This window comes from Podarcis gaigeae (genome assembly GCF_964106915.1).
Source record: "Podarcis gaigeae genome assembly, chromosome: 13".
Classification (NCBI taxonomy): domain Eukaryota; kingdom Metazoa; phylum Chordata; class Lepidosauria; order Squamata; family Lacertidae; genus Podarcis; species Podarcis gaigeae.
Genome location: NC_139689.1, coordinates 13,844,673 through 13,869,521, shown reverse-complemented (window position 1 = coordinate 13,869,521; position 24,849 = coordinate 13,844,673). Strand labels below are relative to the sequence as shown.

The following is a 24,849-nucleotide window of genomic DNA, read 5'->3' as shown; positions in this document are numbered from 1 at the left end:
GCCAAATTTTACAATGACATAAAAAAAATCTTTGTTTTGTTTTTTTAATAATAATAAAAATAATTTATTTATACCCCACCCATCTGGCTGGGTTTTCTCCAACCAATCTAGGCGGCTTCCAACAAAATATTAAAATACAATCGTCCATCAAACATTAAAAGCTTCCCTAAACAATAAAATAGACACAATGACAATGCCCTGCTTTAGTCATCAAAGTGTTAACAAGATTTATAAATAAAATAAAACAAACCAAACACAGTGCCCCTCTCCAGTCATCAAATCAAAGGTTTGAAAACCACAAATGGGAGATGATCCCAGTTTTCAGCCCATCTGCATGTTTGTCTTTTGTATATGTGAGAGAGAGCCACACAAACCCCGAAACATTGGCAAAGGCCATATTTGACTAACAGGGTTCTCCACATAATTATTTTGAATACTGGGAAAGAACTCTACTTTGTCTCTTCTCTTCCACCATTTACTTTTTAGCTCATTTATGGCTCCGCTCCAGTGATGAATGATAAAAGCCCAGGGCTTCCCTTCTACCAGATGGCAGCCTCGGAAGCCCTTCAGTATGAGGGAATTCTCTCTTTGCTTCTGCATTTCAGGTGGACGTGGATTGGAGTCATTGCAACAGACAATGAGAATGGAGAAAGATTTGTGCAAACTATTTCCCCCATGTTTACCAACAGTGGTGTCTGCTTTGCATTCATAGAAAGAATCCCCGATTTTAGTTTTATTTCTGAAATGTATGGCTTGCTAGAACAGGCGGCCAATATACGAGACAAAATCTTTAGCAGCAAAGCTAACGTAGTGGTGACCTCTGGAGAGTCTTATTCCATGGCAAATTTTAGATGGCTTCCATACCTATCAAAACATGATGACTTGATTAATAATGTAAAAAGTAAAGTATGGATAGTAACGGCCCAGGTTGAGTTTGCTTCATTTGTCTTTCAAAGGAATTGGGATTCAGGAGTATTCAATGGTGCTATAGCCTTTGAAATTCACTTCAGAAACCCACCAGGATTTCATCAGTATGTTGTGCACAGAAACCCTTCCAGCACAGATGGGGACGGTTTTATCAGGGATTTCTGGCAACAGGCCTTTGAATGTGTATTTCCAGATATCACTACAGACAAGGTGGAGGGGAATATTTGCACCGGAGAAGAGAAGCTGGAGAACCTTCCTGGATCATTTTTTGAAATGAGCATGACAGGCCACAGTTACAGCATCCACTGTGCTGTTTATGCCATGGCCCATGCTTTACATGCCATGTCCACATCCAGACTCAGACACAGAGGAATGGTGTATGGATCAAGAGGGAAGAAACTGAATCCGCAGTTTTGGCAGGTAAAGTTTGTACATCCTCAAGAGTGAGAGCTCTGTTGCTTCCTCATAATCAGAATTGTGCCCAACACTGGGGGAGGGGGTGTGCATGACATCACAGTTGACCTATCATCCCCCCTCTCCAACGTCTTATCTTCATGAAAGGGATGCACTAGGGAAAGATGCTTCATTCTGGATAGTTGGGGAGGTCTTGGTGTGATCAAAGCATGTGTCTGGGTAGAGCTAGGCTTGGTACGATTCTTGCCACTGGTCCCTCCTACCCCAGAGCTCTTGGGCTTCTGGCCTTTCCTGCAATTCTTCTGCAGGTAGCCTTCTTTCTCACGCTTCCAGCAATTTCACTCCTCCGAGGCTGCATTTTGTGATTAGTGCAAATCACACAGTCTTTTTGTGAGGAAGTGTGAGAACTGGATAAAGCCCTATCTGTATGTATTATGTGATGTACTTTCATGTTTGCCTGTTTTCTCTTGGAGCTGGATGAGAGAGAGTCCATGTCCATGTAATATAGTGTAAATAAAGAGTCGTTTATAACTATGATGCTTCATTCTTCTTGCTGTGTTAAGCCAGAAGACCAGTGTGCATAAACCAAGCTGGTTTATGCTGTTGGAGTGCCATGGAGAGGGAGGGGGTGCCTTTTCCAGAGCAATGCACACCGGAGGACGCTCAGAGAAATGGAGGAGGGGGCTGCTGATAGCCAGGTGGGTTCTCCCAACAGTCTTCAGTCTGGCACATCCTTCTGAGGATTACGGTTTTATTTTGCTAATATTATATGGCACTGGGCACCCGCCCCCCACTCTGTTGAATATGTATGGGTTCACAAAATGCTGTCACCTTAGTCTTTCCTCTCAGAGTTCAAACATTTGGGCAGCGTCCAGAAATGAATCTATAATTCTGCTGACAGAGAAGAAGGCATTGTTATGATGGTTTCCTAGATGGTTCCCCTCATATTGTGCCGCTTGCAAATCTGGACTACGTAATTGCAGTATACCCCCAGAGGAAAGGGAAATGATGGTTGTGTCCTATTTTGAGTGGTTACTGCCCTGTATTTGAGGAGAAAGCATTTGTATGAGAGAAGCTTTACAGCCCATTTAGATCTGCATTCACAGAAAGGAAGTAGTGGTTATAGTCAATAGAAAGGTTCGGCATTCTCTCTAGCCCATATCCACTAAATCCTTCCTCAGAGCAGGTGACTGCACAACACTGTGTCTCATGGAGAAGGAGAAAGGGAAAGATGGAAAAGGGAGTGTGGGGAAGAAGGGCTTGAGATCTGGGATACGGGTAGTGCTGTGGGTTAAACCACAGAGCCTAGGACTTGCCGATCAGAAGGTCCTGGGTTTCGAATACCCACGACGGGGTGAGCTCCCGTTGCTCGGTCCCTGCTCTTGCCAACCTAGCAGTTCAAAAGCACATCAAAGTGCAAGTAGATAAATAGGTACCACTCCGGCGGGAAGGTAAACGGTGTTTCCGTGCGCTGCTCTGGTTCGCCAGAAGCGGCTTAGTCATGCTGGCCACATGACCCGGAAGCTGTACACCGGCTCCCTCAGCCAATAAAGCGAGATGAGCGCCGCACCCCAGAGTCTGTCATGACTGGACCTAATGTTCAGGGGTCCCTTTACCTTTACCTTTAGGCATATTGAAAAATAAATCACATCTCTCAGAAATCATTTGCATCATATTTACAAATATTTTGTTTGATAACACTTGTTTCAACTCATAATGTGCCAGAAAACGTTTGGTACATTTCTACAGCTACTTTGCAAAAGCCAGTACAGTGGTACCTGGGTTAAGAACTTAATTTTTTCTGGAGATCCGTTCTTAACCTGAGGTACCACTTTACCTAATGGGGCCTCCCACTGCTGCTGCACCGCTGCCGCCGCAAGATTTCTGTTCTCATTCTGAAGCAAAGTTCTTAACCTGAGGTACTATTTCTGGGTTAACAGAGTCTGTAACCTGAAGCATCTGTAACCCGACGTACCACTGTAATCAAAAACAATGAGCTAAAAAAGAAAAGGGTGGGGAATTTTTACTTCCAAAATGTAACAGAAAAAGCATAGGTGTGATTTCCTTTCTTCTGAAAACTGAGAATAGGCATCTCCTACTGAGAAACAAATGTCCAGTTTGCACGTCATAATAAAGTTTATAATGAATGTGGAGATTGCTCCAGCCTCACTCCTCTGCTAGGATGAGTAAAAAAACCATGGTCCTTGACTTTGTGATAAATCCAAGCCGGTGAATTTGGTTTGGTTTGCTCAAACAAACCACAATTAGTAAGCCAAGAAGAAATTGTGGCTTCATAGTGTAATTTGTTTGCTCCAGAACAAATTAAGTACTTAACCTGAGGTACCACAGTATACCCTGAATTTCCTTGGTAAAATTTGTCCTTTCCTAGTGAAACTTGTAATATTATTTAGGTTCCTTATTTAAAATGGGTCTGAGGAAAGCATAGTTGGAGACAACACTAAAGTTGTTGCCCTCTGTTATAGTTTCAAACAGTCTAGGAATGACCTCTGTTTTACACACTGCAAAGACATTTCTTAGCAACAGAGCAATTCCTGTGGATATTTCTTCTAAGTCTTAAAGGTAACACAAAATAAAGTAATCCTAAAGACCAGGTGAAGAAGCACAAAGCCACAGCCAACTTGATCATACAAGTCACATATTCTCAGTACAAAAAATGAACTTGGGATGAAAGGAGGTTTGTCCTTAAGATATGCCCAACAGGAAGCCACAAAAAGTGAAGATGTTTATTCCTCGTATCAGAGAATAAGCATGATTCCTTCACACTTCTCATATTTTCCTACAATTTGTTCTGAGGTGACTGGGGGGTAATGTCTGTGGGCCTTTAGCCTAGTCAGTCATGCATTAACGACAGTAGTATCAGCTGAATCCAGCATTACAAGGCTTAGATAGCATCAAAGTTTTCCAATACATTGTTTAAAATAACAAAAATTGGCAGGACTGAAAACTTCTGTCACCATTTTTAAAAAATCACGGTATATTGTGAAGTTATGACATCATCAGTTAGACTCAAGAAATTGAACATGGAATTTAATATTTTGCTCCAATTCCCCATTCCATAACATTAAACAGTCGAAGCGGAGGTAGACAGGGAGAAAGAGACTATCAATAATTTGGGTAAGAAAAGGAGACTGGCATACTTGTGAAAGAAAATGGGTTGGCTCTCTCCATGCTTGGACCTGACTCCACTCACAGTTGCCTAAATCACCACCCACCATTCGCTGAATGCTCTGCACACAGGAAAAAATGTTGCACGGCCCTGTATTAGACTGTAGTCTTTTCTAAATACCTGTCTTTTCTGTTTTCAATCTAGCTCCATCACTTTCTGAGAAGTATCTCATTTAACAATACTGCAGGAGATGTGGTCTTCATCAACCAGAATGGAGAGGCAGCATCTAGCTTGGACATTGTCAACTGCATCATATTTCCCAACCAAAGTTTGCACAGAGTGAGAGTTGGGAGGATAGACCCACAAGCTCCTCCAGACCAAAAATTAACCCTTGATGAAGACGCCATAATATGGCATAGATGGTTTAATCAGGTAGGTCCACATTCTTATCTACCGTAATTCAGAAGAGATTCAATATAGCTTACGCAATATTTATCCCCCTGCCTTTCTAGTCACTGTCTTTTGAACTGCAAGTTACTGATTAGTGGATGGCCAAAGCAGGGTTAACAACAGGGTTAACAACAAATATTGGGGAGGGGCAGGTAAGCCCACCACTGCTTCTATGTAACTTATGTCTCTAGCTTGTCTGCTCCCTCTATCTTCTCTATAGGCCCCATGTGGGATCCAGAAACATTCTGGAGAAAGGTTAAGGTGCCACTAGATGCCACTCTACAGTCACTTTGGCTCCATCTTCAGTTTAAAATGCAAAATTCATTACATTAACAAAAATAATTGAAAATGGTAGAGGAGAGGGCCTGGGCGTGCACCAATGAGCTGTATGAGGTTGCCATGGGAATCCCAGGCTTAAAGGTTTGGATAAAGTGCTTTATGAATAAACAAGCCAATTCGCCATGTATATCCATAAAACAGTGTTCCCTGTGGAACACCCTCCCTCCAGATGTCAAGGAGATAAAAGACCAACACAACTTTTTAGAAGACATCTAAAGGCAGCCCTCTATTTGAACAAGGAATAAAGGCAAATATTTCATTAAGGAGGTTACAAAACAGAAGAACCCTTTTACTATAAACTACAGTTAAGCAAAAGGGACGCGGGTGGCGCTGTGGGTAAAAGCCTCAGCGCCTAGGGCTTGCTGATCGAAAGGTCGGCGGTTCGAATCCCCGCAGCGGGGTGCGCTCCCGTTGCTCGGTCCCAGCGCCTGCCAACCTAGCAGTTCGAAAGCACCCTCAGGTGCAAGTAGATAAATAGGGACCGCTTTCTAGCGGGAAGGTAAACGGCGTTTCCGTGTGCAGCTCTGGCTCGCCAGAGCAGCGATGTCACGCTGGCCACGTGACCCGGAAGTGTCTTCGGACAGCGCTGGCCCCTGGCCTCTTGAGTGAGATGGGCGCACAACCCCAGAGTCTGGCAAGACTGGCCCGTACGGGCAGGGGTACCTTTACCTTTACCTTTACAGATAAGCAAGACTAATAGTGTAAACTTACCTTGGGGAATCTGATTGAAACGAAAATAGCAAAAGCTAGGTTGTCTCACCCTAATCCCAACCCTTCACAGACCCCCAACACAAGCTTCATCCACGCAAATGTGATTTTTACATCACACAGGAGGTCAGTTGGAATAATAAAATGGGTTCTTTTTCTTCCCCTCTGAAAGATTGCAACCGGAATCCTAAGTATATAAAGAAAATTATTGCAAAATAAACCAAAGAAATTGGGATTTCTTTATAAATATTAAATGCTGGTTTTGAACTGAGTGAAAGACTATGTATGAATTGATAAGCCCCACGATTTTGCCTTTTTGCGAGAAAAGTGGATAAATGAAGTGGTTGGGAAAAGGAGGAAAAAAGTGAAAACAGACAGCAGCAGCAGGTTCAGGATACCACTAGTCTTCTAAGGGAGCCAGTGGAAGAGGTGGAAGCAGGAAAAGTGGTGAAGATACAGAAAGTGAAGGAGGGGGCTGAGAGCAAAGGTATGAGAACTCATAAAGAACACATTCATCAAAAACCCCTTATTTGGAACTATAAGGAACAGCATCTGATGGGTCCAAGAATAGGTTTAGCCACCGACACCAAATCAATTTTAGAGATGTCTACCTAGTGGACAACATACTAAGAAGTAACAATTATAACAAGATTAACAGGGACACTAGAGTAACTTCAAAGTGTGCCTGTGCAACCCAGAGCAATAGAGGAGATATTACATCACGCCAAACATTACTACTACTGAAAAGAAAAGTAGCAATTCCTCTTGGTGGAGGCATTCTGTGTCAGTTTAGAAACATAGAGAAGAGCCTTAGAACCTGAAACATTCTGAACTCATTATTCTCTCGATGATTCTTCTGCTCTTTCGTTTATGGATTAGACTCAGCCTCTTTCTGTCTGTACTGAGAGATGTCTTCCAGGATCCAGCAAGAAAGTGAAGGAGGGACAGCCCCCTTGCTGCTATGATTGCATCCCATGTCCAGAGGGGAAGATTGCAAACCAGGATGGTAAGGGAAAGACCTTGATTAAATGGGTCCATTTGATTGAAAGGTGTCAGGATGGCTGAGGTTAAGTTTCAAAAGAAGATAGAAGTTATTGTATGTGTGTCCCTGCCTCATTGTCCTTCAGATATTGGTGGTAGTAGCAGTAGTAACAATAATTTATATACAGTCTATGTGACTGGGTTGCTCCAGCCATGCTGGGCAGCTTCCAACAAATCAAAACATCAACCACAGTAAAACTTCAAACATTAAGGGCTTCCCTATATAGGGCTGCCGTCAGGTGTCTTCTAAAAGTCAGATTGTTGTTTATTTCCTTGACATCTGATGGTCAGACATTCTTAGGGTGGGCGCCACTACAAAGGAGGCCCTGTGCCCCGTTCCCTGTAACCTCACATCTTGCAATGGGAGAACTGACAAAAGGCCATCAGAGCTTAATCTCAGCATACAGGCTAACGATGTGGGTATACAGGGTCAAAATTTAGAGAGAGAGTTGGAATATGTTAATCAAATGAGAATAAACTTGCATTGAGAGTAGCTAGGTGGTATGTGGTTCAAATCGTATCCAGACTGGTCCTTGTCACTCCTTCCGACTTACATAAGCTGCACTCAAGCTAGTGTGATGATACATTTAAATATCATGAGGAGGAATGGCCTTGCCTGTGTTGATTATAGGATGACATCACTCTGAACCACATAACAGAGTACTGGACATATGTTTTATTTTGAGCTGAGCTCTTTTCTTCTCAGACAGAAAGTAAGCATTTCAGCAAGCAGGCATTAAATGAGCTAAGGACCATATCCTTATTTTTTCCAGATATGAATGACTGTTATAAATGCCCAGACAATGACTATCCAAGCAAGAACCGGAATGCATGTCTACCCAAGAATATAAGCTTCTTGTCTTATGAAGAACCTTTGGGCATCAGTTTGGCCTCTTTCTCTTTTTTCCTTTCCTTGATCACAGCTCTGGTACTAGGTATATTTATGAAACACCACAACACACCCATGGTCATTGCAAACAACCGAAACCTCACCTACACTCTCCTCATCTCTCTCTTGCTCTGCTTCCTTTGTGCATTGCTCTTCATTGGCCGACCTGACAAGGTCACATGTCTCCTCCGGCAACCAGCTTTTGGTATCATCTTCTCAACCGCTGTTTCTTGTGTCCTGGCAAAAACCTTCATGGTAGTTTTGGCCTTCATGGCTACAAAACCAGAATCCAGGATGAGGAAATGGGTGGGGAAAGGACTAGGCCACTCCATTCTCCTTTTCTGCTCCATAGTTCAAGCAGGGATATGTACTGTGTGGCTGGCAACTTCACCCCCATACCCAGATGTGGATATGTACTCAATGACAGAAGAAATAATACTAGAATGTAATGAAGGGTCTGTAACAATGTTTTACTGTGTCCTCATCTACATGAGCTCCCTGGCAACTTTAAATTTTGCTGTGGCTTTCCTTGCCAGAAAGTTACCAGACAGTTTCAACGAAGCCAAGTTTATCACTTTCAGCATGTTGGTCTTCTGCAGTGTTTGGCTGTCCTTTATTCCTTCCTACCTGAGCACCAAGGGAAAATACATGGTAGCTGTGGAGATCTTCTCTATCTTAGCCTCCGGTGGTGGGTTGCTGGGTTGCATCTTTTCCCCCAAATGTTATATAATTATTCTGAGGCCTGAGCTGAACAATAGAGAACAGCTAATAAGGAATAATAATTAAAGAAATACTAAACCAGCCCTTTGCTGTCTTTTGTGCTTTTCTGTGTGTACAGTAGAATATTTGGAAATATAAGTACAGCTGCTGCCTTTTATAATTTTTTCTAGAGTCCAAATTCCCATAGTTGAAAATTCATTTGTAAATTTGACTTATTTGCTTTGAAGAAAACAACCATACCTTTACACATTCATTATTCTCTTGTAGCATGTGCTGACAAGAAGACTCAGAACAATTCTTGTCAAAATATATGCAAGGAAATCTTTATCTGTCCTTAATTCTGAATGATCAAAGTTGTCTTACAGCTTTCAACCTAATAGGATCTGTGAAACTGTACAATTGTGGCCATGGAATATACGAGTACTCATTTATGAATTATTGTTCTGTACTGCTTACAGTCATATTTCACCATCAACCTATCCATAACCAAGATCGTATAAATGGAAGATGATCATCTTAAATCAGGCCAATGGCCCATCTGGTCCAGCAGCTTGAACTCTCACTGACCAACCAGATACCTGTGGGAAACCTTCAAGCCGTACCCAACTGGAAATGCACTCTCCCCAATGTACTGTGAGATAACATATGCCCCATTGAATTGGGTTCCCCTCCCTCCAAAGATTTTTTTCTGAATCATGTCTCGTTGGAGAAATTCAGAGTCCTAGATAAGAAAATGTAAATGAATTCTGCCCTCTGGTCCTTGGAAAAGTCCTCACTGCGCAACACATTTGCAGATGGAGAGCCACAATTGAAAAGCTTTATTTCACCAAAACATGTCATGTATCAGAACACTCTATACTTAATACATATACATATCATATATGTGACAATTATATTGTTGGATATTCCACTGACTGTTGGCACCCTTCATCAAATGTTTGATGAGCAGATAAAATTGATTAGATCTAACCATGATGAATGGAGAATGCAAGTAAACCATTAAACCTTAAAAGATTTATTTCTGTTTCGACATCTGTGGACTATGCTTGTTAAGTATTGTCTGTAAGATTATGTCCTCCTTGTAGAAGGTCCAGGGTATTCAAGTGGAGACAGAAATGGAAGTAAGACTAATAATAATAATAAGAAGAATAAGAATAATTTTATTATTTATAACCCACCCACCTGGCTTTCCCCGGCCCCTTTGAGTGGTTTACAGCAAATATAAAACAAAAAAAATTCCTTCCAGTAGCACCTTAAAGACCAACTAAGTCATTTCTTGGTATGAGCTTTCGTGTGCATGCAGACTTCTTCAGATACACTGAAACAGAAGTTTCCAGACCCTTCTATATAGTGAGAAGTTGGGGAGGGGTATTACTCAGAAGGGTGGTGGGAATGGGTGGTTGGCAGATAGCTGTGATGAGCCTGTTGACGACTCTTAACGACTGCAATAGGTCTTACAGGGAGAAGCAAGGGGTGAAAAGGTGAAAAATGGCTTTGTCATGTATAATGAGATAAGAATCCAAGGTCTTTGTTCAGGCCAGGTTTCTCCATGGACAAAGGTGGAGCTGTCGTCATCATGAACAAAACTGACTACATTCAGGAGGCTCACAGACAACTTTCCAGTACCGCCTTTTACATAAAATTGGACTCAGACCCCACACAAGAATACAAAAAAGAACTGAACAAGAATGTTAAGGAGCTACCCCCACACATCCAATAACAGATCCTCACTAACACACCAACAGAACCTCGACCAGGAACTTTCTATCTTCTACCTAAAATACACAAACCAGGAAAGCCAGGATGCCCCATCATTTCAGGTATTGGCACTATTACAGTGGGTGTCTCCGGTTATATGGACTCTGTTCTGAAACCATATGCCATCAGTGCTCCCAGCTATGTACGTGACACCACAGATTTTCTGAGGAAAATACAATCTTTAAATAATCTTCCCAACAATACTATACTAGCTACTATGGATGTGGAATCTCTGTATACCAACATCCCACACAACAATGGTTTACAAGCTATAAGGAGCACCATTTCAGATAAAACCACAGCGGACTTTGCCACCAAACTCTGCCAATTTGTCCTTACCCACAAGAACTTCAAATTCGGTGATGACCTGTTCCTTCAGATCAGCGGCACAGCAATGGGCACCCGCATGGCCCCACAGTATGCCAACATCTTCATGGCAGATTTAGAACAACGTTTCCTAAACTCCTACCCACTCAAACCTCTCTTGTACCTGCGATACATTGACGATATTTTTATCATCTGGACACATGGTCAACAGACCCTGAACACCTTCCACCAGAAATTCAATGATTTTCACCCCACAATCAACCTAACTATGAATCAATCTATGCAAGAAATACATTTTTTGGACACTACTATAAAAATACAGGATGGGCACATAGACACCACCTTATACCGTAAACCAACTGACCGACAAACATATCTACATGCCTCTAGCTACCATCCCAAACATACCAAACAGTCCATTGTATATAGCCAGGCACTACGTTACAGCCGCATCTGTTCCAATTCTACAGACAGAGACTCTCACCTAAGAGACCTACAGCAAACCTTTTTAGAACTAAAATACCCAACAGATGAAGTTAGACAACAGATCAACAGAGCCAGACTGATACCCAGAGAGAACTTGCTGCAAGACAGACCCAAAAAAGAAAATAACAGAACACCTCTAGTCATCACATACAGCTCCCAAGTTAAAACAGTACAACGCATCATCAGAGATCTACAACCACTCCTGGACAATGACAGTTCTCTTTCTCAAGCTCTGGGAGGAAGACCTTTCATTGCCTACAGACAGCCACCCAGTCTTAAACAACTCCTAACCCACAATAATACTACAACCAGACCTAACATGGACACTGGCACCAGAGCCTGCAATAAACCCAGATGCCAACTTTGCTGCCACATACACCCGGACAACACCATTACTGCCCCCACCAACATCACACATACCATCTCGGGACTATTTAATTGCTCATCGTCTAACATTGTGTATGCCATCAAATGCCAACAGTGTCCTTCAGCTCTCTAAATTGGACAAACAGGCCAGACCTTACGCCAAAGAATAAACGGACATAAATCGGACATCAGGAATCACAAGACAGAGAAACCAGTAGGAGAACACTTCAATCTCCCAGGACATTCTATACAAGATCTCAAAGTAGCTGTTTTACTACAAAGGAATTTCAGAAATAGACTGGAAAGAGAAGCTGCTGAATTACAACTTATCACCAAACTTAAAACCATGGAGAAACCTGGCCTGAACAAAGACCTTGGATTCTTATCTCATTATAAATGACAAAGCCATTTTTCACCTTTTCACCCCTTGCTTCTCCCTGTAAGACCTATTGCAGTCGTTAAGAGTCGTCAACAGGCTCATCACAGCTATCTGCCAACCACCCATTCCCACCACCCTTCTGAGTAATACCCCTCCCCACCTTCTCACTATATAGAAGGGTCTGGAAACTTCTGTTTCAGTGTATCTGAAGAAGTGTGCATGCACACAAAAGCTCATACCAAGAAATGACTTAGTTGGTCTTTAAGGTGCTACTGGAAGGAATTTTTTTTGTTTTGACTATGGCAGACCAACACGGCTACCTATCTGTAACAGCAAATATAAAAACACAGGCAAACATATTATTTCTTTTGTTGTTATCTGCTTTTTTATTTTTTTTTAAAGATTTTTATTAAAGTTTCAAACATTTTATAAAAACAAAACTAAACAATACAATAATACAAACAAACAAACAAAAATAAAAACAAGTATAATTTCAGTCCCTTATTTTCTTATAACTTACTTCCCCGACTTCCTCATACCTCCCCTTTCTGTATTCCAATTTCTAATTTGTTAATTCAGCAAATCCTTTCCCTTATTTTTCATTTAATTTTTAGTCTCTCTTTTCTTTTTTACTTATCCATTACAGTTGGAAACCACATAATTTCTAAACCAACATCATTCTAACATTCATTAATTTTACAATATTTCTTAAGATAGTCCTTGAATTTCTTCCAATCTTCTTCCGCTGTCTCTCTCCCCTGGTCTCGGATTCTGCCAGTCATCTCCGCCAGTCCCATATAATCTATCACCTTCATCTGCCATTCTTCCAAGGTGGGTAGATCTTGTGTCTTCCAATACTTTGCGATGAGTATTCTTGCTGCTGTTGTAGCATACATGAAGAATGTTCTATCCTTCTTTGACACCAATTGGCCGACAATGCCCAAGAGAAAGGCCTCTGGTTTCTTCAGGAAGGTATATTTAAATACCTTTTTCAGTTCATTATATATCATTTCCCAGAACGCCTTAATCTTTGGGCACGTCCACCAAAGGTGAAAGAATGTACCTTCATTTTCTTTACATTTCCAACATTTGTTGTCAGGCAAGTGATAAATTTTTGCAAGCTTGACTGGGGTCATGTACCACCTATAAATCGTTTTCATAACATTCTCTCTTAAGGCATTACATGCCGTGAATTTCATCCCGGTGGTCCACAACTTTTCCCAGTCAGCGAACATAATGTTATGACCAATATCCTGTGCCCACTTAATCATGGCTGATTTCACCGTTTCATCCTGTGTATTCCATTTCAACAGCAAGTTATACATTTTTGACAAATTTTTAGTATTGGATTCTAACAATCCTGTTTCCAATTTTGATTTTTCCACCTGGAAGCCAATTTTCCTGTCCATCTTATAAACCTCCATTATTTGATAATAATGAAGCCAGTCTCGCACTTTATCTTTTAATTTCTCAAAACTCTGCAATTTCAGTTTGTCCCCTTCTTGTTCCAAAATTTCCCAATATTTCGGCGATTTGGACTCCATATTGAGCCTTTTCACAGCCTTTGCCTCCATTGGCGACAACCACCTTGGGGTTTTATTTTCCAGCAAGTCTTTATATCTAATCCAGACATTATATAGTGCTTTCCTGACAATATGATTTTTAAAGGCTTTGTGAGATTTAGCCATGTCATACCACAAATATGCATGCCACCCAAAAATATTATTATAACCTTCTAAGTCCAAAATGTCTGTGTTCTCAAGGAGCAGCCAGACTTTCAACCAGCAGAATGCTGCTGATTCATAGTAAAGTTTGAAGTCTATCTGCTTTTAATCCCCTTTTAGCCCTCCAGATAGTACTAGACTACAGCCCTCATCATTGCTGACCATTTTCCATACTGGCTGGGGTTGGTTAGTTTTGGAATCCATCAACATCTGGAGTGCCACACATCCCCAATCCTTGCCCTAGTGAAAGTGAAGCAGAATACATAATTAAAAAATAAAATTTTGCAGAAGAAGCCAGAGATATCAGCATCACTGAATGAAGGTGGACACTGAATTAAATTCACCCAAAAGGCTAGAAAGTCCGGCTCAGCAACTTTAGGAATCATGACCACCCTCAGCTGCACCTGGATGAACTGTGGGGTCTGAGAGATTTCAGGAATACTTTTTCTCCCTAAGTTTCTAGCTCATGGAGGCTGACAGAATCAAGAGAGATTTTACACAAGGCTCTATAAAAAGGAGTCATACAAGAGGGCATGGGGCACCAACTCAACCTCTCCAGAATCACAGGGGCATTGGCCCTTGAGGTTTTGAGCAAAAATGCTCTCCCAAGGCACAGGGGAAGGAGGCTGAGAGGAAGGGGACACAACTGTCACCCCCCAAAACAGCAATGGGCAGCCATTCCAGTCATGCCAGATGCTGGTGTGACTCCAGCTCCACTCAGCCAAGTTCGAAGATACTGACTACACCATGCTACATTTTGGAGTCTCCATTGGCTACAAGGTCTTCTATTATGAGCTTCTAACGTCTAATTTCACCCATAAACCATTGGTCTATTATCATCTAATGAAAGGGAAAATAAAATAACAGTTCTGAATATTTTCTTCAGCAATTTTCTTATGCAATTCCACAGGGAATCTCGAGCATTGGATGAACAACTACAATCCTGCTTGGTTATTAACAGGGCTACAATTAATATGCTGCTCCTCAAAAATCCCTGTGTATTTACTCTGGCCACTGGCAACATAACACAAAGGATACTACAACTTAACCAGAATTATTTAAATACTGTCTGGGATCAGCAAGTCTAATTTTGGATACTTCCGTATTGTGTACTCTCAGGAAATTAATCTACCATTTAAATGAGACAATTTTTATCTTGGAAAAACCTATTCTAGTATTGCCAGAAAAAAACATAATTTCTGCATAAAACAAAGAGTTGCCTTTGTATTAAGGATGGTGTTTTTAGTGTTCTTGCTGCTGGAACTGATTTCTTACAATGTATGTGAGGCTCACATAGCAAAATGCAGGCTCCAAGGTCCACATCATCCACTTCACATGTATCATCAGCCAGGAGAGTTCCTCATTGGTGGCATAGTTTTCCATGGTGGCTTCCTCGCCTCTCCAGCAACATTCACTGAGGAACCCCCACCAGTACTGCCTGAAGAGCTCGTGTAAGAACTAAGCCACTCATTTTATTACATCAAAGCAATGATCAAACCTAGAGCTGCAGCCTCAGAATAATGAGTGAGGCAGCAAATGTTTACCCTTTTACCTGGGGGAATCCAGTTTAGATATGAATGGGACTTATGCTGGTGCAATAAAATGGAACAAATGTCTTGTGAATTAAGAGAATATAGGAGAAATTCCCATTTCTGGATAGAGAAATGAATACTGAAATGTATGCATGTTTGTGTGTCTAGGAGAGGCCTTTTGAGCAGCCCTTTTTGCTAGACTTTACCTAAACTACTAGAGTATTAGTAAGAATGTATTTTTAAAAATGTGTTCTGAAGCTGAATGTCCTTATGCTTTCATTTTCTGAACTTAGACTAAGCTTTGTTTCAGCACTGAAAGGTACTTATTTTTAAGCATAGAATTCAGTGAATTCCAACGACCATCACTGACTCATGAAAATGAAGTCACTGCAGGGAGAGACCAGAGACACCAGAGACTTTGTAAGTGTCAGAAAAAGACCTCCGACATGTAAGGGACGACATCCCATGAGCCCCACATTAGCAACCCCTGATCTAGATTCTATTAAGCTTATAATATTTAAAAACTTGGACAAAAGTAAGAGCGGTACCTACAAATACACAAATTTAAGATGAGGAAAACTTGGCTTGCCAGTAATACATGTGGAAAGGTTCAAGGGATCTGCATCAACAGAAGTATAGTGTCCTGATGAAAGGAAATAATAGTCCTGCTCTATTCTGCCTTGGTCACCTGAAGTCTGTGTCCAGTTCTGCTCACCACAATTTAAGAAGGATATTGACAAGCTGGAACATGTGCAGAGGAGGGCAACAAAGATGGTCTGGAAACCAAGCCTTATGAGGAATGGATGAGGGGGTTTGGTATGTTTATCTATGATGAGACTGAGGAGAGGAATGATAGCCATTGTAAAATATCTCAAGAGCTGTCACCAGGAAGATGGAACACACTTGTTTTCTCTTGCTCCAAATCAGGGTATTCAATTTACAAGAAAGGAGATTTCAAATAAACATCAGAGAGAACCTTCTATTGATAAGAGCTATTCAATAGTGGAGCAGACTGAGAGTTAACCCCACTGAACTCAATATGATTAACTACTCTGTGGATATGTGAAAGAACACGTCTTTCGAAGTTCCTGCTGATACATTTGCAACTCTCATTCTAGGGTGGTGCCTAAGCTTTACCAGCACATTGTGGCCTTGGCATTTGCAGTCAAGGAGATTAATGAAGACCCTCACATCTTACCCAATATCACCTTGGGCTTCCACTTATATGACAGCTATATCAGTGCAAGGAGCACATATCTCGCCACACTGCTGCTTTTATCCATGGTGGAAAAAATTGTCCCTAACTATATATGTGATGTTGAAAATAATCTGACTGGGGTCATTGGGGGACTGGATTCTGAAAACTCCTTTTATGTGGCAACTATTTTGGATATCTATAAGATTCCACAGGTAGGACATTCATGATCAATACCTCTATTAGCTTGCATAGAGAAGAGGCAGGTTCCTCAGCGTCAGTTCCGGGTGAAGATGAAATTGCAAGGAGAACCATGTACACCACCTTGAGATTCTTGGAAAATAAAGATGGTACATATTTGTAATATAAGCAAACAACAGACAGACAAACCTGAATAAATGGGAAGATTGAAATACCTGTGGGGACGCGGTTGGCGCTGTGGCTTAAAGCACAGAGCCTAGGGCTTGCCGATCAGAAGGTCGTCAGTTCAAATCCCCCGATGGAGTGAGGTTCCGTTGCTCTGTCCCAGCTCCTGCCAACCTAGCAGTTTGAAAGCACGTCAGAGTGCAAGTAGATAAATAGGTACTGCTCCTGCGGGAACGTAAATGGCATTTCCGTGCGCTGTTCTAGTTTGCCAGAAGTGGCTTAGTCATGCTGGCCACATGACCTGGAAGCTGTATGCCGGCTCCCTTGGCCAATAAAGCGAGATGAGGGCCGCAACCCCATAGATGGTCACTACTGGACCTAATGTTCAGGGGTCCCTTTACCTTTACTGCAATACCTGAAAAAAATGTGTAACTCTCGCATCTTACACACAAATTTAGATCACTTACAGTATATAACAAATGTCACTGATGGGAGAGTGGGCTTCTCTCTCACCAGCAGTTTTTGGTTATGTATCATTTCCTGCTTAGTTAGGAGGGTATCTGAATTGAGCTGCTGAGTAAAGGGGGGGGATTGCTTACTGGATAAAAGAAATAAGACTTTAGGCGCCAGTGGAAAAAATAGTGAGGAGGGCATGTCAAATAAGCTGCTGGGTTAGTGTGGGAAAATGGTTACAGCTACAAAAACCTTACAGGTAGGAGCCAGTACAATAACTATTCCTCTTTAGCACACCCAACATAATTAAAGATACAGAGAAGTTATGGCAAACTGCAGATACAATCCAGTTCCGCAGGAGAACAGTAAAAGTAGTAGGCTCTCAAATTAGCCCTTCTACCAACCTTAAGACCCTTGAAACAGTACAATCAAAATTCTTAAGATCATTATTTGCTACCCCAAAGTGTACACCTAATGCAGTCTTAAGGCAAGAGGCAGGACTGCCCAGAGTGGAATTAAAAGTCTGGGAGCAAGCAATATCCCTCTGGTTGAAAATCCATTACAATCCTAAGGGACTGTTACCTTACTTCCTGGCCGCAGTTCCCTATCCTCCTTGGCTTATGCAAATAACTAACAAGATCAAACAAATTGGCCTAAACCCTGAAAATCTTCTTATTGGAACAAGGCTAAAGTAATTATCACTCAGAGACTCTACGATGTCGAATTACAACAAGAAGACGCCCTACTCCCAGAGACGTATAGATCTTTAAAAGCTTGGTCTAATTTTTCAGCTGCCCCTTACTTAACTAACATCACTAACGAAGCTTATAGATGGGCTTTCTCCAGAGCCCACTTTGAGACAATGCCCTCAGCAGTGCTGTACGGCAAATTTACGCGGGTACCAATGCATGCGCTTCTCTGCCCCTGTATGTCTAATAAGGTAGAATCTGTCACTCACATCCTTCTATTTTGCGAATTCTATAGTGAAGAATGAGTTCAACTTATTTTGCCGCTTTTATCAAAATTTATACCCCTTCAACATTATTTGGAATCCTCCCCCGAAATTCTACGAAAATACCTTCTGGAAGATTCCTCAAGCTCAATATCATATGAGGTGGCCAAATTTTGCACTTTAGCAATCAGGAAGCGTAAATCTCTTTTGTTGAATGGCACACTGCGAAGCTCCCTTGTGTAATAATTTTCTTTTTTCCTTCTTCTTGATGCTGTTGTTGATTTCCTTTTGTTTGATCTTGTGGTGTTCTGTGTCACTGGCTTTTGCCGCAATAAAACTTGACTTGAGAGAAGTTATGGCAAACTGCAGATACCATCCAGTTCCGCAGGCGAACAGTAAAAGTAGTTAGCAGCTGATTCACAATTGAAATAAATGTTCATAAATAAAGTCTGAGAAGAATCAGCACAGTTTTGCTCTGTGATGCGGCATGTGCATCATGAAGAAGAAAGACGTAGCTCCAGAGAAGAAATGTGCATCTAACCCAAGTTGCAATTCTGACAAAACCAGATAATGTCCAGGAAATCTGCTGTTGGGGGCATGGTATGTTCCCCCATTCAGTTTTATCCATTGTACAAGACCCTGCCAAACTTTGCAATGACATAAAAAAACTTTTGTTTGTTTTAGAGTGAAGTAGAAACAATGCCCTGCTCCAGACATCAAGTGTTAACATGATTCATAAAGATAGTAAAAAACAGACACAGTGCCCCTCTCCATTCAGCAAAGCACAGGTTTCCAAACCACAAATGGGAGATGATCCCAGTTTTCAGCCCATCTGCATGTATGTCTTTTGTATAAATGAGAGAGATGCACCAAACCCTGAAATGTTGACAAAGGGCTAATTTGACTAATAGGGTTCACCACATAATGTATATGAATATGGTGAAAGGAATCTATTTTGTCTCTTCTCTTCCTCCATTTACTTTTTAGCTCATTTATGGCTCTGTTCCGGTGATGAATGATAAAAGTCCAGGGCTTCCCTTCTACCAGATGGCAGCCTCAGAAGCCCTTCAGTATGAGGGAATTCTCTCTTTGCTTCTGCATTTCAGGTGGACATGGATTGGAGTTATTGCAATGGACAATGACAACGGAGAAAGATTTCTGCAAACCATTTCCCCAATATTTACCAAGAGTGGTGTCTGCTTTGCATTCCTAGAAAGAATCCCCAGTTTAAGTTTTATTTCTGAAATGTATGGGTTGCTACAACAGGGGGCAAGTATAAATCATAAAATTTTTAGCAGCACAGCTAATATAATTGTTGCCTATGGAGAATCTTATTACATGACAATTTTGAGATGGCTTCCATACCTATCAGTACATGATGACATGACATACAATATAAAAAGTAAAGTATGGATAATAACGGCCCAGGTTGAGTTCACTTCATTAGTCATTCAAAGGAACTGGGATGCAGGAATATTCAATGGTGCTATATCCTTTGAAATTCACTTCAGAAACCCACCAGGATTTCATCAGTATGTTGTGCACAGAAACCCTTCCAGCACAGATGGGGACGGTTTTATCAGGGACTTCTGGCAACAGGCGTTTGAATGTGTATTCCCAGATATGACTGCAGACAAGGTGGAGGGGAATATTTGCACCGGAGAAGAGAAGCTGGAGAGCCTTCCCGGATCATTTTTTGAAATGAGCATGACAGGCCACAGTTACAGCATCCATAGTGCTGTCTACGCAATGGCCCATGCTTTACATGCAATGTTCTCATCCAGACTCAGGCACAGAGAAATGGCATACAGAGGGAGAGGGAAGAATCCGAATCCACAGTTTTGGCAGGTAATAGGCTAAACTTCCTCAACTGGAAGAGGCTTGTTATTCCCCCACAAGGTATGGGTTTCCAAAATGTTGTCAACTTGCTCTTTCATCTCTGACAAGGAAAATCACTTCCATGGGAGAAGTATGGAGACCAATGGGATGCCACTGCATTCACAGATAAGAGGCAGTTGTAATGTAAAGAGGCAGTTCAGCATTCTCTCTATCCCATATACACCAAATCCTCCCTCAGATCAGGTGATCACACACCACTCTGGTGTCTCCTGAGATGAACAGGGAGAGAGGAAAAGAGGTGTGGGGCGGGGGAGTTAAAGAAAGGTTGTTAAAACGGGGAAAGGGAGGGAGAGGGATGTGGGAGAGAGAAAATTGGTGGTCTCTCCATCCCTGGACTTGACTCCACTCACAGTTGACTGTATCGCCACCCACCACTTGCTGTAGGTCCTGCCCACAGGATAAAGATACCTTAGCCATGTATTAGAATTGCAGCCTTTTACAAACATGCTTTTTCTGTTTTCAATCTAGCTCCATCACTTTCTGAGAAGTATCTCATTTAACAATACGGCTGGAGATGTGGTCTTCATCAACCAGCATGGTGAGGTGGTATCTAGCTTGAATATTGTCAATTGGATTATATTCAACAACCAAAGTTTGCAAAGAGTGAGTGTTGGGAGGATAGATCCACAGGCTTCTCCAGACCAATCATTCATCCTTGATGAAGATGCCATAACATGGAACGTTTGGTTTAATCAGGTAGGGCCAAATTCTTATATAATTCCAAGGTGATTCAGTCTTGCATGGGCAATGAATATTCACCTGCATGTCTACTCATTGTCTTTTAAACTACATGTCACTGTGTAGAATATGACCAAAGCATCCAAATACCACATTAAGAGCCAAAAGCTTACTGCTAGAAGTCACTCAAGGAATAAAGGCAAATATTTTATTTTATTATATTATATTTAGAAATGTTTTATAAATATTTCTTAACAATTTTAAAATACTGATTTTTAACTGAAGAAAAGAGGATAGATAAGCCCCAAGATTTTGCGTTTCTTGCTAAAAAGTGGGGAACTGCTATGTAATCACGACAACTACTCATCCCAGAACAATAGAGGGAGTATGACATCACTTCAACCATTACTACTACTAAAAAAAAATAGCCATTCTACATATTGCTGAAAGACTGACTCAGCTTTGCATCATAGAGAGGGGCCCAGGAACATGAAGATTTCCAAACTCATTGTTCTCTTGCTGATCCTTCTGCTCTTTCATTTACGGAATAGACTCGGCCTCTTTCTCTCTGTACTGAGAGATGTCTTCCGGGATCCAGCAAGAAAGTGAAGGAGGGACAGCCACCTTGCTGCTATGATTGCATCCCATGTGCAGAGGGAAAGATTGCAAACCAGTATGGTAGGAGAAATAAATAGATTAAATAGATCCAGACTCTGTAGTTATCATCACTTTCACAGACAGAAAGTAAACATTTCACCAAATTCAAATGTATGACCTAATATATTTCTTTCCCCCCAGATATGAATGACTGTAATAAATGCCCAGACAAAGACTATCCAAGCAAGAACCGGGATGCATGTCTACCCAAGGATATAAGTTTCATGTCATATGAAGAACCTTTGGGCATCAGTTTGGCGTGTTTCTCTATTTCCCTTTCCTTGATCACAGCTCTGGTACTAGGTATATTTATGAAACACCATGACACACCCATTGTCATTGCAAACAACCGAAACCTCACCTATACTCTCCTCATCTCTCTCCTGCTCTGCTTCCTGTGTGCATTGCTTTTCATTGGCCGACCTGAGAAGGTCACATGTCTCCTCCGGCAACCAGCTTTTGGCATCATCTTCTCAACCGCTGTTTCTTGTGTCCTGGCAAAAACCTTCATGGTGGTTTTGGCCTTCATGGCTACAAAACCAGATTCCAGAATGAGGAAATGGGTGGGGAAAGGACTAGGCCACTCCATTCTTCTTTCCTGCTCCATAGTCCAAGCAGGCATATGTACTGTGTGGCTGGCAACCTCTCCCCCATACCCAGATGTGGACATGTACTCAATGACAGAAGAAATTATACTAGAATGTAATGAAGGGTCTGTAACAATGTTTTACTGTGTCCTCATCTACATGAGCTGCCTGGCAACTGTGAGTTTTGTTATGGCTTTCCTTGCCAGGAAGTTACCAGACAGTTTCAACGAAGCCAGGTTTATCACTTTCAGCATGTTGGTCTTCTGCAGTGTTTGGCTGTCCTTTATTCCTTCCTACCTGAGCACCAAGGGAAAATACATGGTAGCTGTGGAGATCTTCTCCATCTTAGCCTCCGGTGTTGGGTTGCTCGGTTGCATCTTTTCCCCAAAATGTTATTTAATCATTCTGAGGCCTGAGCTGAACAATAGAGAACAGCTAGTAAGGAAGAAAAATTAAAAAAATGAGAAACCTGCCCTTTGCTGTCTTTCATGCTTTTCTCTGTGAGTACAGTAGAATATTTGGAAATATAAGTACAGCTGCTGCCTTTTATAATTTTTTCTAGAATCCAAATTCCCATAGTTGAAAATTCATTTGTAAAATTGACTTATCTGCTTTGAATAAAAGAATCTTATGTTTACACATTCATTATTCTCTTGTAGCATGTGCTGACAAGAAGACTCAGAACCATTCTTGTCAAAATATATGCAAGGAAATCTTTATCTGTCCTTAATTCTGAATGATCAAAGTTGTCTTACAGCTTTCAACATAATAGGATCTGTGAAACTGTACAATTGTGGCTATGGGATATACGAGTACTCATTTATTAATTATTGTTTTGTACTGCTAACCCTCATATTTCACCATCAACCTATCCATAACCAAGATCGTAGAAATGGAAGATGATCCTCTTAAATCAGGCCAATGGCCCATCTGGTCCAGCAGCTTGAACTCTCACTGACCAACCAGATGCCTGTGGGAAACTGTCAAGCCGCAAATGCACTGTCCCCACCATTGTTTCCTATGTCATTGAGTTCCATAGTTTATCAATGTACTGTGAGATAACATACTCGCCATTGAATTGGGTTCGCCTCCTCACAAGATTTTTTCTGAATCATGTCTCCTTGGAGAAATTCAGAGTCCTAGACAAGAAAATGTAAATGAATTCTGCCCTCTTGTCCTTGGAAAAGATGGCAGCAAAGGACCATGCAGACATCACTGTGCAACGCATTTGACAGATGGGGAGCAACAATTGAAAAGTTTTATTTCACCAACACATGTGATGTATCTGAACACTCTATACTTAATACATATACGTATCATATATGTGACAAGTATATTGTTGGATATTCCACTGACTGTTGGCACCCTTCATCAAATGTTTGATGAGCAGATAAAATTGATTAGATCTAACCATGATGAATGGGGAATGCAAGTAAATCAGAGTAAGCCTCATTAAACCTTAAAACATTTATTTCTGTGTGGACATCTGTGGGCTATGCTTGTTAAGGATTGTCTGTAAGATTATGCTCTCCTTGCAGAAGGTCCAGGGTATTCAAGTGGAGACAGGAATGGAAGGAAGTAGGACTAATAATAATGATAATGATAGTAATAAATTTGTTATTTATAACCCACTCATTTGGCTGTGTTCTCCAGCCACTTTAACACAGTAAAACATTTTTTTTTCTTGTTATCTGCTTCTCTGTAAGATTTGTCTGTAAGATTATGCCCTCCTTGCAGAAGGTCCAGGGTATTCAAGTGGAGACAGGAATGGAAGGAAGTAGGACTAATAATAATAATAATAATAATAATAATAATAATAATAATTTTATTATTTATAACCCACCCACCTGGCTTTCCCCGGCCACTTTGAGTGGCTTACAGCAGATATAAAAACACAGGCAGACATATTATTTCTTTTGTTGTTATCTGCTTTTAATCCTCTAAAATTTGGCTGAGAAGCCTATAGCCCTCCAGATATTGCTAGACTACAGCCCTCGTCATTGCTGACCATTTTCCATACTGGCTGGGGTTGGTTGGTTTTGGAATCCATCAACATCTGGAGTGCCACACATCCCCAACCCTTGCCCTACTGGAATTGAAGCAGAATGCATATTAAAAAAATAAAAAGGAGTCATACAGGAGGACCTGGGGCACCAACTCAACCTCTCCAGAATCACAGGGGCATTGGCCCTTGAGGGTTTGAGCAAAAATGCTTTCCCAAGGCACAGGGGAAGGAGGCTGAGAGCCAGGGGACCCAACTGTAATCCCACAGAAAAGCAATAAGCAGCCATTGCAGACATGCCATATGGCTGGTGTGAATCCAGATCCACTCAGCCAAATTCCAAGATGCTGACTACACCATTCTTCATTCTGGAGTCTTCCTTGGCTACAAGATCTTCTATTATGAGCTTCTAAGTTCTAATTTCACCCATACAGCACTAGTCCATCAACCTGGAGATCTTATGTCCGAGGCTCTTAAATTTTTTCCAAGTCCCTTCTGCAGATCTTCTTCATATTCTTTAATGCTCAGGAGCAAATCTCGGGAAAACTCCAACCTAACAGTACTTTTATTCCTTCTGGACAGTTCAGCCAAATTTCCATGGTTAAAACTAAAGTCCATAAAGTGTTTCAGGACGTATTTCAGGATTCCTCCAAATCTAAAGGCCCCCAAAACTTCAGGCTCCTCCAAACCCAAGCCCATGTCCCAAAATTCAGTCAATCCCTGGACAGAGGGATCTTTCCAACTTTCCTTCTTCAGTCCAAGACGGGATCCAATCCTCAAAATCTGACTTTTGCTAGATTCAATCATGGAAGATCTCAATTTATAATCCTCAATTTGCTTCTGTAAAACTAAGGATCCCGCTTGTACGACTTT

General features: G+C 41.4%; 2 protein-coding genes across 2 annotated transcripts; both read left to right on the top strand.

Moving 5' to 3' along the window:
• Positions 1-492: 492 nt before the first annotated feature.
• LOC310829215 (vomeronasal type-2 receptor 26-like) lies at positions 493-8,681 on the top strand (the record flags this gene model as incomplete). The annotated part of the gene is made up of 4 exons (XM_083707451.1): positions 493-1,347; positions 4,673-4,900; positions 6,845-6,971; positions 7,780-8,681. Exons 1-4 carry the CDS (start codon positions 511-513, stop codon positions 8,679-8,681), a joined length of 2,094 nt encoding a protein of 697 aa, XP_083563577.1. The 5' UTR covers positions 493-510.
• Positions 8,682-19,146: 10,465 nt separating this feature from the next.
• Positions 19,147-22,430, top strand: LOC310829212 (vomeronasal type-2 receptor 26-like; the record flags this gene model as incomplete). The annotated part of the gene is made up of 4 exons (XM_083707448.1): positions 19,147-20,001; positions 20,521-20,748; positions 21,282-21,408; positions 21,529-22,430. Exons 1-4 carry the CDS (start codon positions 19,165-19,167, stop codon positions 22,428-22,430), a joined length of 2,094 nt encoding a protein of 697 aa, XP_083563574.1. The 5' UTR covers positions 19,147-19,164.
• Between the last annotated feature and the right edge of the window lie 2,419 nt (positions 22,431-24,849).